This window comes from Mercenaria mercenaria, chromosome 9, assembly GCF_021730395.1.
Source record: "Mercenaria mercenaria strain notata chromosome 9, MADL_Memer_1, whole genome shotgun sequence".
In the NCBI taxonomy this organism is placed as follows: Eukaryota; Metazoa; Mollusca; class Bivalvia; order Venerida; family Veneridae; genus Mercenaria; species Mercenaria mercenaria.
The window spans coordinates 11,293,491-11,308,208 of record NC_069369.1 but is presented as its reverse complement, the minus strand read 5'-3'; the positions used below and the strand labels follow the sequence as shown (position 1 = coordinate 11,308,208).

Sequence of the window (14,718 nt, the reverse complement as noted above, 5' to 3'; positions counted from 1 at the left end):
GTTATCAACATCAGTCATATCATTGATGTAAAGGGAAGGGACAGTATGGTACAAAATTAAACTGATCATACTTAATATCATTCACAGCAGCCGCAGATATTAAAGCCTATATAAACATACTTTGTCTTTTATATTTAATAACCTAGAGCGTTTTAATAAGGAAATGATGTATGTTTTGGACTACATTTGTAATGAACGTGTGTCGCGAAATGTAGAATGTGTAGAACAAAGTTAATGAGTAGATTATTTGTTATCTTATCACAATGGTAGATAGGAACAATTGAATACACTTGATATATTCAACGTATCCCCATCCAAGTAACTGAAGATAACAGCCGATATATTTTTACAATATGAATATATCTGCACAAATTTATTTAAGGGTGAAAATATATCTCATTAGTATATGTTCAGTTGCATCAGCAGTGTGACAAATATTTGTTATTTACTAGTCTTCAGAGGTATGACTGGAACAATGTCGCATCTTTCACGAGGGACTCTTATTACTGTAATTCTATGTTGTAAGTACACATTATTATACTAGTACACTGTGTTTGAACATCAATCTTGAAATATTTATTGGTTTCAGTCTAATGTGTATCTCATTAACCAGTTTTTCATAGCTACAGTATGAAACAGAAAGTAAATAACTTACCAAAAACTCTTTAAGTCCCAAAGAAGCACACTTAGAATAACATAAAATTATATTATGTCAAAACATAAAAGCAAATAAACACGACTGAGTCAATTTCAGTACGAAGCAGAAATATATGGAAACCAAAACAAATCGAAAATAGGTTTGGACTATTTTTTATTAATTAATTATGAAAGGGTCGAATTTTTAAATACTCCATGAACCATCCTCCTTCTGCGGTTAAAGTAGTTTACATTTTATGTTTCCAGTCAGCGAGTACACTCAAACTACCATAAACTTTCAGGGACATGTACACTATAAACACCTTGTTAAAACATTTTCATGACATGGTACAGTTGCACCATGTAAGTAACACGAACTTTTACTGTAACATTTCTGTTTTCAAACATCTTCCAGCGAAAATCAACCTATTACAACTTAGTAGTTTATTAAGACCTACCAGGCATTACAGTACATGTAATATAATATTTACAGAAGCGTTAATACTTTTACCGTCATTGTGTTTCAGTTGTAAGCAGTTACGCTGGTGATCCTGGATGCGGTCCAGACTGGCAAATTGTTGGAGACAAGTACTGCTATAGAGTGAGCAATGTCAGAATGTCCTGGTACAATGCAGACAAAGAATGCAAGAAAATGGACTCCACTTTAGTTAGGTTGTACGATCAATCTATGATGGTATGTGTCTGAAACTGTGATATGTTTCAGTTTATTGTAACTGCAGGTGTGTGTTTAGTAAAGGTTACCGTGTTAGAATGACACAATACAGTTTCCAGTGATTCTTGAGCCTGTTATTGCTGGTAGGAACAAAACACTGAAACGCTGGTCCATGACGACTGTTAAAACATAACCAACATAATAGACCTCTATAGAAATAAACACCAGTCCAAAAAATATAACATTTTTTCCCTTTTCTCCTATAAAATATTTTGTCAATATAGAATACTTTGCACAAAGATTTCCAATGTAATGAGGAAATTTATTCACAAATTTTATCTGTTTAAACAACAATTGTTGCTACGCAAACAAATGATTGAACTTCAAAAGAAATGACCGACATAATTTGTATTCAAAAATATTTCAGAGTGATGTCCAGAGTATTACTAAGAATAGCCAGGACACAAGATGGTGGACAGATCTAAATGATCTAGCTGATCCGAATGTATGGGTGTATGATCGAGGCTCGTACGCCGTCAGTGCTGACATTAGTATCATGTAAGTATATTATACAATTGAAAATCGATATAATTCCGGGACATAGAATGCAACCGTGTCATGGATTCTCTCCTCAGCTTGGCTGTATGAGCACGGTAAATGCACTTGACGTTTAGACTAAATTAAGACTACGGCTGTTTTCGGGCGCTAGGAATGTAAGGTGATTAGTCACATGTAAGCAATATTTATGACATTTTTCTTCTTTTTTTTCCATACATTATCTTAAACATTGATCAAATAAACATAAAGACCATTACGTAGAGTTGGATAATAGAAATGCATCACATGGCTTTTATCATTGTATAAAATGTTTGGTAACTTGCTTACGTATCCTTAAACATACAAATATATAAAAGGCGACCTTTTTTATTTCAATAGAATTTCTAGTTTTACATTTGCATTTAATAGTTATTGTGATATTTAAACAATCTGAATCAATGCGTAACTTAAGTATTTATTTCCAATCTGTCTTGACTGCGCACAAAGATATCTTGGCTGTGCACAAAGATAGGCAAAGGGAACTCATTATAATTTTACAAGCATGCGTTTCCAATGAACTTAGGCTAAAAGTTAAATTTGATAATGCCTGTATTTGATAAATACAATACAAGAGTTCTTCTATTCGTTTAATTCGTTAGGCAAGGTATATTTATTAAGTTGATATACTCAATCTTGGTTGAGCAACCAGGATAGGAAAATCAACTGTTAAAAATAAATCCTGTAATTAACAATCTTACATGTTATATGCACTCAGTAAACACATTAAAGTGTAAACAATCAACTCAAAAGTTTTGAGCCTAGGAATTACCTGAACCAACTTTAAGATCTAAAAAGAGTTATCATTCTTAAAATCAACAGAAAAAAACTTTAACGCGTTTGTTACTTTGAATATCCCTACTGGGATAGGCCACCTTTGATATTGTTGATCAGTTGGCGTTACAATGAGTTTTGCGTTAATAAGCTCAGAAGACTTGCGTATTCAAAGATTTAAAATGCCATTAAACTCCTAGACTCTGAGAGGTATTGATTTGGGCATATTACGGTTCAAAGTGTTTGGTTTTGTATGTTGTTTTTTTTTTATTGTTTGAGAAGTAATTAATACCCTCGCGTAAAGTTTGATTATAATAAACTTTAGAATGAGATATGAATTTAAAATAAATAAAAATAGCTTTTACATGTTTCCTTTCTCTAGACATTGGATACACGAACCAGACGATACACAGCATCTTCAGAATTGTGGAGCTTTAAACATCCAGGGTAGTGTAAGTGACGAGCGTTGCGGGGATAAAAAGGGATACATTTGTGAATACCTAAACAATGGTGAGTATGCGGGAGTCGCATTTTGCAACAGACGAGACTCATTCAAATAGTAAAAGAGAATGGCTTTAATGAGCATATATAAATAAGTCTTAATATTGAGGAAATTGAGGAAAATATTATAAAAACAGTTATTCAGAAATTTGTAGAATTAACAAAGTTGATGTTGACCTGCATGGTTTAAATAGATACGTGAAAAACATAAACTGGTGTATGTATATAAATTATTATTGACACTTATATACACATTATTTTTCTTATTGCAGTAACGTTTGTTGATTTGCGTATATCTTCTAGTAAATTGGTTATACTTCTCTTCTCAGCTGGTGGATCATGCCTCGATGGATGGTTCAACTATAGTACTGGATGTTATCATTTCCCGTCCGGCTTAGAAGATCCATTTAACATGCTCACTTGGAATGATGCTAAACAGAAATGTTCCACCCTTCTAAAGGGCACAACTGCGGCGTCACAACTATCTCATCTCCTATATATAGAATCTCAAAACGAACTGGTAACAGAAAATGTTTCTATCACATATGTATTTTGTCAAGAACAAAACAACCGCTTTGAAGGAACTCACATATGCAGCTGTTCGAAGAGTACATGTTATTGTTTTAAACTTACTGTCGGTCAATATTAATAGAGGGTTCGATGCGCATGTTTGCTCCGTCGATGTAAAGAAATTACTTATCTCATTGTGTTTTTGTTTGTTTTGGGTTTAACGCCGTTTTCAACAGTATTTCAGTTATGTAACGGCGGGCAGTTAACCTAATCAGTGTTCGTGAATTCTGTACCAGTACAAACCTGTTTTCCGCAAATACCTTCCAACTTTCCAATATGAATCAGAGGTGGAGGACGAATGATTTCAGACACAATGTTTTTTATCAAATCGTCACGGAGAACATCCGCCGCGCCCGGGGATCGAACTCACGACCCAGAGACCCGTAGATCTGCGCTCTCCCTTTTGAGCTAAGCGGGCGGGTTTATCTCGTTGTAAGACTGGGTAGCAAGAGTAATGACAAAATTCACAAAAATATAGGGAAATGTAGCAAGACCGGTACCCACATGTTGATAAAACAGGCAAATCGTATAACTATTTGATATACATGTATCTTCCTACTTTATTTGTATTACAAATTAGAAAAACTTTGCAAGAATAGTTGTAACAGGTACACGGAATTTATTCCTTGAAAATAGCTGTTCGAATCGGAAGAGTTGAATTTTGATGTGTTAATCGTTTAATAGCAAATATAGGGATGGATATTAAATATGTCTGTGTTGATATGAGATGGCGATTCTTTTTATACATGTATACTGATTAAGGGAAGATATAAAACAGAAAAAGTGATTTTAAGTTATGATGTTTAGTCTAGTTAATTATTTGGTAGTAAAATGTATTTCTGAGTCTTGTTACTTATATTAATCAGTTTATAACATTATTTGATAATTTTGATATTGTATTTAATCATGAAATATTCCATTTTCAGCAATATATCAGACACCAGTTACCTTTAATCTCGTTGACTTCGCAGTCATGGTGGATTGGACTGACCGACAAACAGACAGAAGGTCAATACAAATGGATAGATGGAAATGCTGTTGATAAAAGTCTAGTGTAAGAATATTAAAATCTATAATTAGAACCACTGGAAGCTTAGAAAGAAAGAAACAAAGCAGTAGCAAGTTTGGTTTGATTGTTTCTGTTCCTGAAAAGTAATGAAATGTACAACATTCCTCACGTACCGTAGCACCGGCTTTAGCGGAACTACTATGAACACATACACATTGAAGTTACACTTTTGCGTTCAGTTGAAAAGCGTGTATCAAGTTAATTTAAATTGATTAAATGTATATTTTAGCGACACGCACAGCCTTTTCTATTTTTTTTTATTAAAATAAATGAGTTGCCCGCCTGCATAACATAAGAGGGAGGGCGCAGATCTTCAGATTTGATAAAAGACCTGGTGTCTTAAGTCATTCGTCCTCCACCTATGATTCATGTGGGGAAATTCTTTGAAAAACGGCGTTAAACCCGAACCAAATAAACAAAGATATTCAGACAACACAAGAGGAAATATGTACCGTTCGCTTGAATTGCTAAGATAGTGGAATATTTAAATATTAAACAGAAATTGCATTTTTAAGGTTTTGGGCAGAGGAGCCAAACAATTTGGGAGGTCAGGAAAAATGTGTTTTTACGAATAGCAACGGTTCTTTGGCAGACCTTAACTGTACCAACAAAGAAAGCTATATATGCATGAAAGAAAATGATAGTAAGTTTTGTTGTAGATATTGGTAGCGTAATTTTATCAGTCCCATAAATGTGAAAACTGTATTGGTTCGTTTGTACTTATTTATCATTCTGGTATTGGTTAGCTTTTCTAACTTGGTATAAAAATTGGAAACGCTTGACACTCGGACAAATGTGTTCAATTAATTAGTGATGCCAGTACGTCACAATGAGACGGAAACTGATAACCCCTTTCTTTTCGCCCACTTCCAGTGAAAGCATGTACTTTCATGGTGTTTGCAAGAGTGATTGTCTCTTTCTCTCTATCAATTGGTTTTAATTTCTGAATTGTATTTCAAGTTCGTTTAATTATGCAGATATTTCCCATTGTGCTTGTATTAACTAATTGAACTAATCAGGACTGAGTGTTTTGCATGGATTGTTCAAATCATACGCCAATGATCGGCTACAACATGTCATCTTTATGTAAAGCAAAGTGAGTTTTTATCTTCAGTGAGTAAAAACGTTTTACTGGGATTAGGTTGCCCCAGTGCCTGGACAAGAGCTGGTCAATTCTGCTACCTAATTGAGACCTACCAGAAGAAAACCTGGTCAGACGCCCAGGGTGCTTGTGGGCAGGCCGGCTCAAGCCTAATAAAGATAGATTCACTTGACAAAAAGGTTTCAGTTTATCGTTGCATTGTCAGGATATATTCATGATTAAAAGAATTTTATTGCACAATAGTAAGTGACATCCTTTATTATATACTTGTGAAGAATCTGTAAAATCTAAGGTTTATCTGTTACAAATAAATACGAAATCAAAATCCGTATTGCATTAGGTAAACGTCTGATTTCTTATAGGGTTTGTAGCATTTTTTTGTGTATTTTCGACAATGAAATATATATCTTTTACTGTTTTGATCAGACATGGATAGAAACACAAAACAGCATATTTGAAAGCGGCTTGTGGTTTTGGACTGGACTCAATTTCCAGAGCAATACTTGGCACTGGGCTGATGGGTCCTCGGCTGACCTGAATTTAGTGTGAGTAGAAGCGATTAGTAGGTGGAATTAGTTTTCAAAATGCGAATTTCAACATGCAAATACGTTTCTACTTATGGTCGCCGAGTCCTTAATGGAATTTTAAAGTAGGAAAAAGACAATAAAATGTACGTGTATAATGCAGCAAGTATTTTTAAAGTATTTATCGAATGGAAATGAGTCATAAACTATTATAATATCTATAAGTAAAAGATAAAAATCCGACTGACTCGAGCCAGTAAACCTCATAATAAATTATACACTCCGCTTTCCTTTCTGTATAAGACACTTTGCAAAGAGGACCAGTATATATCAGCACTAAAATTTAATGTTTGTTTTTGTTTGTCGCAACAGTAAATGGAACATGGAGCCAAACAATTACAAAGGCAACGAGGCATGCGCAGTTGCTATTAAATCTGGAACCTTTAACGACGTCAGTTGTCTCATAAAAGCGGGCTTCATATGTGAACTTAATACAGAAGGTATACAATATGTTTTTCTTTTTTTTGTGTGTGTTTTTTTTTTGTCCGCCCGCTTAGCTCAGTAGGTAAAAGCTTTGGTCTACGGATCGCGGGGTCGCGAGTTCGATCCTTGGGCAGGGCTTATGTTCTCCGTGACTATTTGATAAACGACATTGTGTCTGAAATCATTAGTCCTCGACCTCTGATCATTCATATGGGGAAGTTGGCAGTTACTTGCGGAGAACAGGTTTGTACTGGTACAGAATCCAGGAACACTGGTTAGGTTAACTGCCCGCCGTTACATGACTGAAATACTGTTGAAAAATGGCGTTAAACCCAAAACAAACAAACAAACAAACAATATGTTTTTACAAACGTAACTTGTCCCTGTTTTCAGAACGATAATTCACGGAAAACGCAAAAACATCGTCTTTGATAGAACTTTCTTCGAATTTAATTAACTTTTACTCCATAAACACGTACACAAAAAACAAAATACCAAGCTCAGTCTGAATGTGTATTGTTACTGATATAGTTGAAACCATAGTTTTTTCCTATTAAAGGTTTTTTGATGAAATATTTATCATTTAAAGACAAGTTTGTTTTATATTAAAGGAAAGGCAGAAGTTATTAGATAAATGTTTTTAAACAACTTTCGTAAAACAGCAATAGAAAGAGTGTTTCACGAAGAAAAGCTGTTTATACCATGCCTATATTGCCAATGAGAAACTATGTTTACAGACGCACCTTGCCCAACAGGATGGATTAGTCGCAATGCTGGTGACCAGACGAACTGCTATTATTTCAGCAAAACCATGGCAACATTCGATGAGGCTCATTCAAAATGCAACCAGCTCAGTTTCCCGAGAACGTCATATCTTATGGCGTTTGGTGGCCTTTCAGAATTAGTAGGGCTATTTTTCAATTCGCTTAGGTTATTTCAGTTGTTGTAAAACACTTTATATTGACTTTTGTTGTTGGTTTACTGTAAATGACAACATTACTGCATAATGGTAAATAACTTTTTAATTTATGGAAATGTCAATAACACACGTTGTCTCCCTTAGATCGCAAATAGTACTCTTAAGCGCTGCTGGTCATATAATTTTATCCAGCCGTATGATTTCTGTGCGACTGCATACGAAACAAAGAATTTTGATTAGGTATTTATGTAAATGCGGAGTGCATCAATGCGTTGGACATCGTCCACGTAAACCTTTTATTGTTTCTAATAATAATAATATATATTCTTCTTCTTTTCGTTCGCGTAGTCATAGCGATATTGCATGGTGCTGTGGTTCGTTAAGAGAGTGCCAATGGCCCAGCACCTCTGTCTTCAACTCTCTAGGTTTCTTTCGGGGTTACTTCACCCTTAGTTCCGAGTTAAAACCCTATCCTGGGAACACAGGAGCTATTTGTCCCATAGCTGGGGGTCTGTTCATAGGCATCAGGGCGTGTCCACACACCGGTGGGCCTGACATGCCACATGTCTCGGGGTAGACCTCCTCCGAGTCCCCTGCAGTTCTGCCTGAGGCCGCAAGGTGCTCTGTGGCGCCAACTCGGAGGCACTGCAAAAGGGCTTGTCTGCAGAGAGGCTATGTACTGGCAGGGAAGACTTATGCACTCGGCTCCTTTTTCACCAGAAGGTTAGCCAGCGGTGGAGGCTGAAAGCGGAAGGTGACAAGCACACAACACACAGCACACCACACTTGACGCATCAGCAGACCAATTGCCACACATAATATATATTAATTTTAACTTTATATCTTCACGTAGAACTGGACACTCGCCCAGCTTCAAAAACAAACATCAAACATTACAGAATGGTATACTGGGTTGACAGACGAAGGACATGAGGGATTCTGGGGGTTCGACACAAGCTGGAATGCACCTCCGCCAAGCGGAATCATGTACGTAAACTTTATGTTAACATACACGTGGTCTTCACATTAACCTGATACTGTGATTTGACTGGATGGGGTATCATGTCATGTGTCAAGGGCGTAATATATCAACATTGTTTTAGCTCACCTGTCACAAAGTGACAAGGTGAGCTTTTGTGATCGCGCGGCGTCCGTCGTCCGTACGTGCGTGCGTCCGTCGTCCGCCCGTGCGTGCGTCCGTCCGTAAACTTTGCTTGTGACCACTCTAGAGGTCACATTTTTCATGGGATCTTTATGAAAGTTGGTCAGAATGTTTACCTTGATGATATCTAGGTCAAGTTTGAAACTGGGTCACGTGCCGATAAAAACTAGGTCAGTTGGTCTAAAAATAATAAAACCTTGTGACCGCTCTAGAGGCCATACTTTTCAATGGATCTTCATGAAAGTTGGGTAAAATGTTTACCTTGATAATATCTAGTTAAAATTTAAAAGTGGGTCAACTGCGGTCAAAAACTAGGTCGGTAGGTCAAATAATAGAAAATCCTTGTGACCTCTCTAGAGGTCATATTTTTCATGGGATCTGCATAAAAATTAGTCAGAATGTTCATCTTGATGATATCTATTTCAAGTTTGAAACTGACTTACGTCCATTCCAAAACTAGGTCAGTAGGTCAAATAATAGAAAAACCTTGTGACCTCTGTAGAGGCCGTATTTTTTATGGGATCTGCATGAAAATTGGTCAGAATGTTCATCTTGATGATATCTAGGCCAAGTTTGAAAGTGGGTCACGTGCTATCAAAAAGTAGGTCAATAGGCCAAATAATGAAAAAACCTTGTGACCTCTCTAGAGGCCATATTTTTCATGGGATCTGTATGAAAGATGGTCTGAATGTTTATCTTGATGATATATAGGTCAAGTTTGAAACTGGGTTAACTGCAATCAAAAACTAGGTCAATAGGTCTTAACATAGAAAAACCTTGTGACCTCTCTAGTTCATACCCTTAAATGGGTCTTCATAAAAATTGGTCAGAATGTTCACCTTGATGATATCTAGGTCAAGTTTGAAACTGGGTTACGTGCCATTAAAAACTAGGTCAGTAGGTCAAATAATATTAAAAAACCTTGTGACCTCTCTAGAGGCCATACTTTTCATGGGACTTGTATGAAATTAGGTCTAAATGTTCATCTTGATGATATCTAGGTCAAGTTTGAAACTGGGTCAACTGCGGTCAAAAACTAGGTCAGTAGGTCTAAAATTAGAAAAATCTTTTGACCTCTCTAGAGGCCATATTTTTCAATGGATCTTCATGAAAATTGGTCTGAATGTTCACCTTGATGATATCTAAATCTGTTGTGAAACTGGGTCACGTGCGATCAAAAACTAGGCCAGTAGATATAAAAATAGAAAAACCTTGTGACCTCTCTAGAGGCCATATTTTTCATGAGATCTTCATGAAAATTAGTGAGAATGTTCATCTTGATGATATCTAGGTCAAATTCAAAACAGGGTCACGTACCTTCAAAAACTAGGTCAATAAGTCAGATAATAGAAAAACCTTGTGACCTCTCTAGAGGCCATATTTTTCAATGGATCTTCATGAAAATTGGTCAGAATTTTCATTTTGATGATATCTAGGTCAAGTTCAAAACTGGATTACATGAGCTGTAAAACTAGGTCACTATGTCAAATAATAGAAAAAACGACGTCATACTCAAAACTGGGTCATGTGGGAACAGGTGAGCGATTCAGGACCATCATGGTCCTCTTGTTTGTCGGGGGTCGGGGAGGGGGGTTAGCTTTTCTGTTATGAAACGGCGGGTAAAACCAAACCAGTGTTCCTGGATTCTTTATCAGTACAAACCTGTTCTGCGAAAAAACTGCCAACTTCCCCATATCAATCAAAGGTGGAGGACAAATGATTTCAGACACAATGTCTTTTATCAAATCGTCAACTGGAACATGCGTCTCGCCCGGGGATCGAACTGGCGATTCCGCGATCTGAAGATCTGCGCTCTCCCTACTGAGCTAAGCAAGCTGGCAATATATTCAAATGATGCAGCACTATCAAGTTAGGCTCAGTGCTACAAGTAGACACTATAGTTTATATGACTTAATAAAAAACGATAAACCCGAAAAAACACACTATTAATGAACCTTGATTATAAATGATAACGTTCTCTTAAGCCGGGGCGTGGGATGTTAAGCCAGAGCGTGGGATGTTTAGCTGGAGCGTGGGATCTTAAGCCTGAGTGTAGGATCTTAAGCCTAAGCATGGGATGTTAAGCCTGAGCGTGGGATCTTAAGCCGGAGCGTGGGATGTTTAGTGGAGTGTGGATCTTAAGCCTGAGCGTGGGATGTTAAGCGAGCGTGGATTTTAAGATGAGCGTGGATATTAGCTTACGTGGAACTTTATAGCTGAGCGGATGTAAGTCTGGCGTGGGAATCTTAAGCTGAGCTGTGAATCTTAAGCCGGCTGGTCTTAAGCGAGCGTTGATGTTAACCGACTGGATGAAGGGATTGCAAATTTTTTGTATACTCTAACGACAAATCAAAGACGAATCATTTGAATGCTCTGTTTCTTCTCTAGATTATTTATATCAAAATACTTTGAAATAAATGATCTCTATTACTTTTAATTTAAAATGATGTATAATATCAATTCTTTCATCACACTTTTTAAGTGTAGCTCAAATAATGCTTCGGAATAGATGGGTAAAACAGAACCTCTTAAGTTTCATCTTTATCTGGAATAAAAACACAACTAAATATGTTTCACAATGGTTTTTTTCAGTCCCTGGACGACAATGCCAAAATTTGTGAATGGCAATGAAAATTGTGTTGTTATTATATTTGGTGCTGTGTACATTAACACCGTGTGCTCAGACAAGCGGCCTTACATTTGTGAGAGACCCGCATACGGTGTCAGTAAGTACCTTGTATTCCACAAACATTCCATACTGTAGAATAATGAAGTAGGTAAATTAATGTCATTCACGTGTGGGGTGTAATTTGCAAGTAGGTTTACTAAAGTGTTTTAACTCCAAGACTTTACAAGTTGTTAGTATAGATTTGTCCAACACCAGTCATTCGGGTTTGATTCCGGGTTCGGCTGATAACTCAACTAGTGTTCAGTTCTGGATGATATACTAAAATTGGTACACATTCCAGCAGTATCGCCTGCACCGGTGGGCATTTTATCGAGAAATATTCATCAAATTCTAATTAAGTACTTGAAATTATTGAAGATGTGTGCTATGTATGTTTCCCATCTTTTGACCAAAGAGCAAGAAGTACAAAGGGTGCTACGCTGCAAATTAACTTCTAAGATCTATAAATATGCGGATGAAGCGAGGCTTAATGTACTTCTGACAGAGGATGAGACATAAGTACATTATTTCGAACCTCAAAGGCGGATAAAAAAATAGACAGTGGCTTAGGAAAGGGCAAGACCGACCAGTTATTGCAAAAAGAACTAAAAGTTGCAAACGGCTGCTTTACACAGTTGTCTTCAATCCAACGGCCCTGTTGTGCAAACACAGTGCACCCGCCAAATCATTTACTGAAAAAATACGTTATACGTCGCTCACACACTGATTTACGGAGCAGCTGCCTTATTCATAACAATGCATAGTCATAACAATACATCTGTACACAAGAGCAATATTGTACAGCAGGTCAAGCACCTTCCATGCATATTCGCCGCCCGGCCTAAGTCCCTGTGTTTGTTATCTTTCATTTACTGAAAAGAATGCTGTTTGGGCATTTCTACAATTCCAGAAGCGCCCTTGGTAGTGCAGTGTGTCAGTGTCTGCCTAGTATAACAAGGGCAAATACTCTGCGGCTTTCGGGTCATAGATAGCTCGGGTGGAAAAAAGTGCGATTCTGTGAAGGGTGAATGTTTTGAGGGAATGGTTTAAGCTTTATCTTTTTACCTTAATTTAGTTTATGGATAAAAGTCAACGCCCTTTAAGAGCATATGTCAACAACAACATAAGCAACAACAAAATAATAAAAATGGCAAAAATTGACAATGATGTTATTATATTAAAGTGTGGTAGCATGAAATATTAATTGTTACATGATTTTCAGTGAATTATCGAACTATTAGAATGAAATATATCCAGTATTTTCACCTGAAAAAAAAATCCACACACAATAAAATGGGTAAAATTTGACAGCATTTTGATTTCAAAATACCACTCCTTTAAATATTTTCTTCTTTCAACTGTAAAGTAATTAAAGAGATAATGGAAATCGCAACCTAAAGTATTTTGGTTGCGTAGATTACAAGTTTTAAGATTTTTGTCTGTCTTTAAAAGATCCTTTTCAGAATATCCTTTCCTTGAGTAACTGTTTCAGCGGTAACTCCACAGAGCCCCGGTTCCGCCGAAACAGTTACCCTGGAACAGGATTATAAGATTCTTTCACTGGTTGTAGGTGCAGATGGGAATTTCCGGCCTCGAGGGTAACTGTTTAGGCGGTAACGAGGTTCCTACCGAGTTACCGCCTAAACAGTTACCCGAGAGCCGGATATTCCCATCTGCACCTATAACCAGTGACAGAATCTTTTTCTTGCATACCGATATCAAGAAATAATAATAAAAATAAAATCAGTCGAACGGCTTTCTTTTTAGAACTATTTCTTATAGCAGCGTATTTTAACAAAGCGCGGGAAAGCAACGTCCGTAAACAGGAAAGACGTCATGACGTTTCAAAGACAAATAACAATGTTTAGTTCTGGTTTTGTTTGATCTGTTGCAGAGTAACGTTATGGATTTTTGATAAAATAACGTGTTTTGAATCGAGAAATATACTATCAGGAATAAAGAGGAACTGTCAAGGTACTGGATTTTTATTCCGTTTTTCGAAATAAAATATAAATAACTACATAAATCTTCTACATATATGTAGTTCGTAATACGTCATTTAAAGCACGAGAGTCATCTTACACCCCGGGGTGTAAGATGGATTTTTCCAGCACCGGTAAAAATACCGGAAATCCCCGTCTGGTATGCAAGAAATTCCCATCTGAAGTTACAAAAGTTAACAGATTATCATAACCCAGTCTGACTGACTTTCAAGAATATTTTCCAAAGCCATATTTCTAATATCATACTCATATCAGGGAAAGCATTTTGACACAATTAATGTACTAATACATATATTATTTTACTTTTTTATTCCAGGTTCAAGCGCCGGATCAAAAGTGTTTCTCAGCAAATACTCTGTGTCATCGGTGTTCATTCTTGGAATGTATTTCGTCGTCTACGCTCTGATTCTTCATTACCTTTTACATCTTACATATGTTCTGTTTCCAGCATTTGCATAATAAATGCATATATTGTATTTCTTGCACGCCGAACTGTCGTTTGTTGCACATTGGACTGGCGTTTCTGGTGATTTTACACTATTATTGCCGGCAATAACCGTCTGACATTCTATGTAAGATGACGACTCTCATGATGTAATTGATAATATACATGTTATGAAAATTTTTATAAAAATCCAATACCTTGATGGTTGCTCTGTGTTTTTCCTTATGGTATAATTCGCGAATCGAAGTTTGGACTCTTTAAAGCAGAAAATAGAAGTAAACGATGACTCTGCCATTTTAGTGTCTGGCAAATGTAAAATAGAAATTGAGCGTTTGTTAACCCAGGATCTTGAACGAGTTAGTAACTGGTTAGTTGACAACAAATTGTCATTGCTACTAGGGAAAGCAGAATAAATTCTATTTGGCTCAAAGTCCAGGTTTAAAAAGAGTGCTAATCTTCATACAGTATGTAATGGTACGGTGATTAAGCACACCAACTCTGTTAAATATTTGGGTTCTATACTGGATCAATGTTTGAGTTAAGAGACCATGGACACATCAATCATTAAAAAAGCAAATGCAAGACTTAGGTTTCT

General features: G+C 36.5%; 1 protein-coding gene across 1 annotated transcript; it reads left to right on the top strand.

The window, feature by feature from the left end:
• Positions 1 to 314: 314 nt before the first annotated feature.
• Positions 315 to 14,325, top strand: LOC123546454 (lymphocyte antigen 75-like). Its single transcript, XM_045332725.2, has 14 exons — positions 315 to 521; positions 1,164 to 1,330; positions 1,737 to 1,867; positions 3,060 to 3,187; positions 3,508 to 3,698; positions 4,675 to 4,802; positions 5,333 to 5,460; positions 5,932 to 6,098; positions 6,346 to 6,464; positions 6,816 to 6,943; positions 7,664 to 7,830; positions 8,699 to 8,832; positions 11,600 to 11,733; positions 13,995 to 14,325. Exons 1-14 carry the CDS (start codon positions 407 to 409, stop codon positions 14,135 to 14,137), a joined length of 1,980 nt encoding a protein of 659 aa, XP_045188660.2. The 5' UTR covers positions 315 to 406; the 3' UTR covers positions 14,138 to 14,325.
• Positions 14,326 to 14,718: the final 393 nt, after the last annotated feature.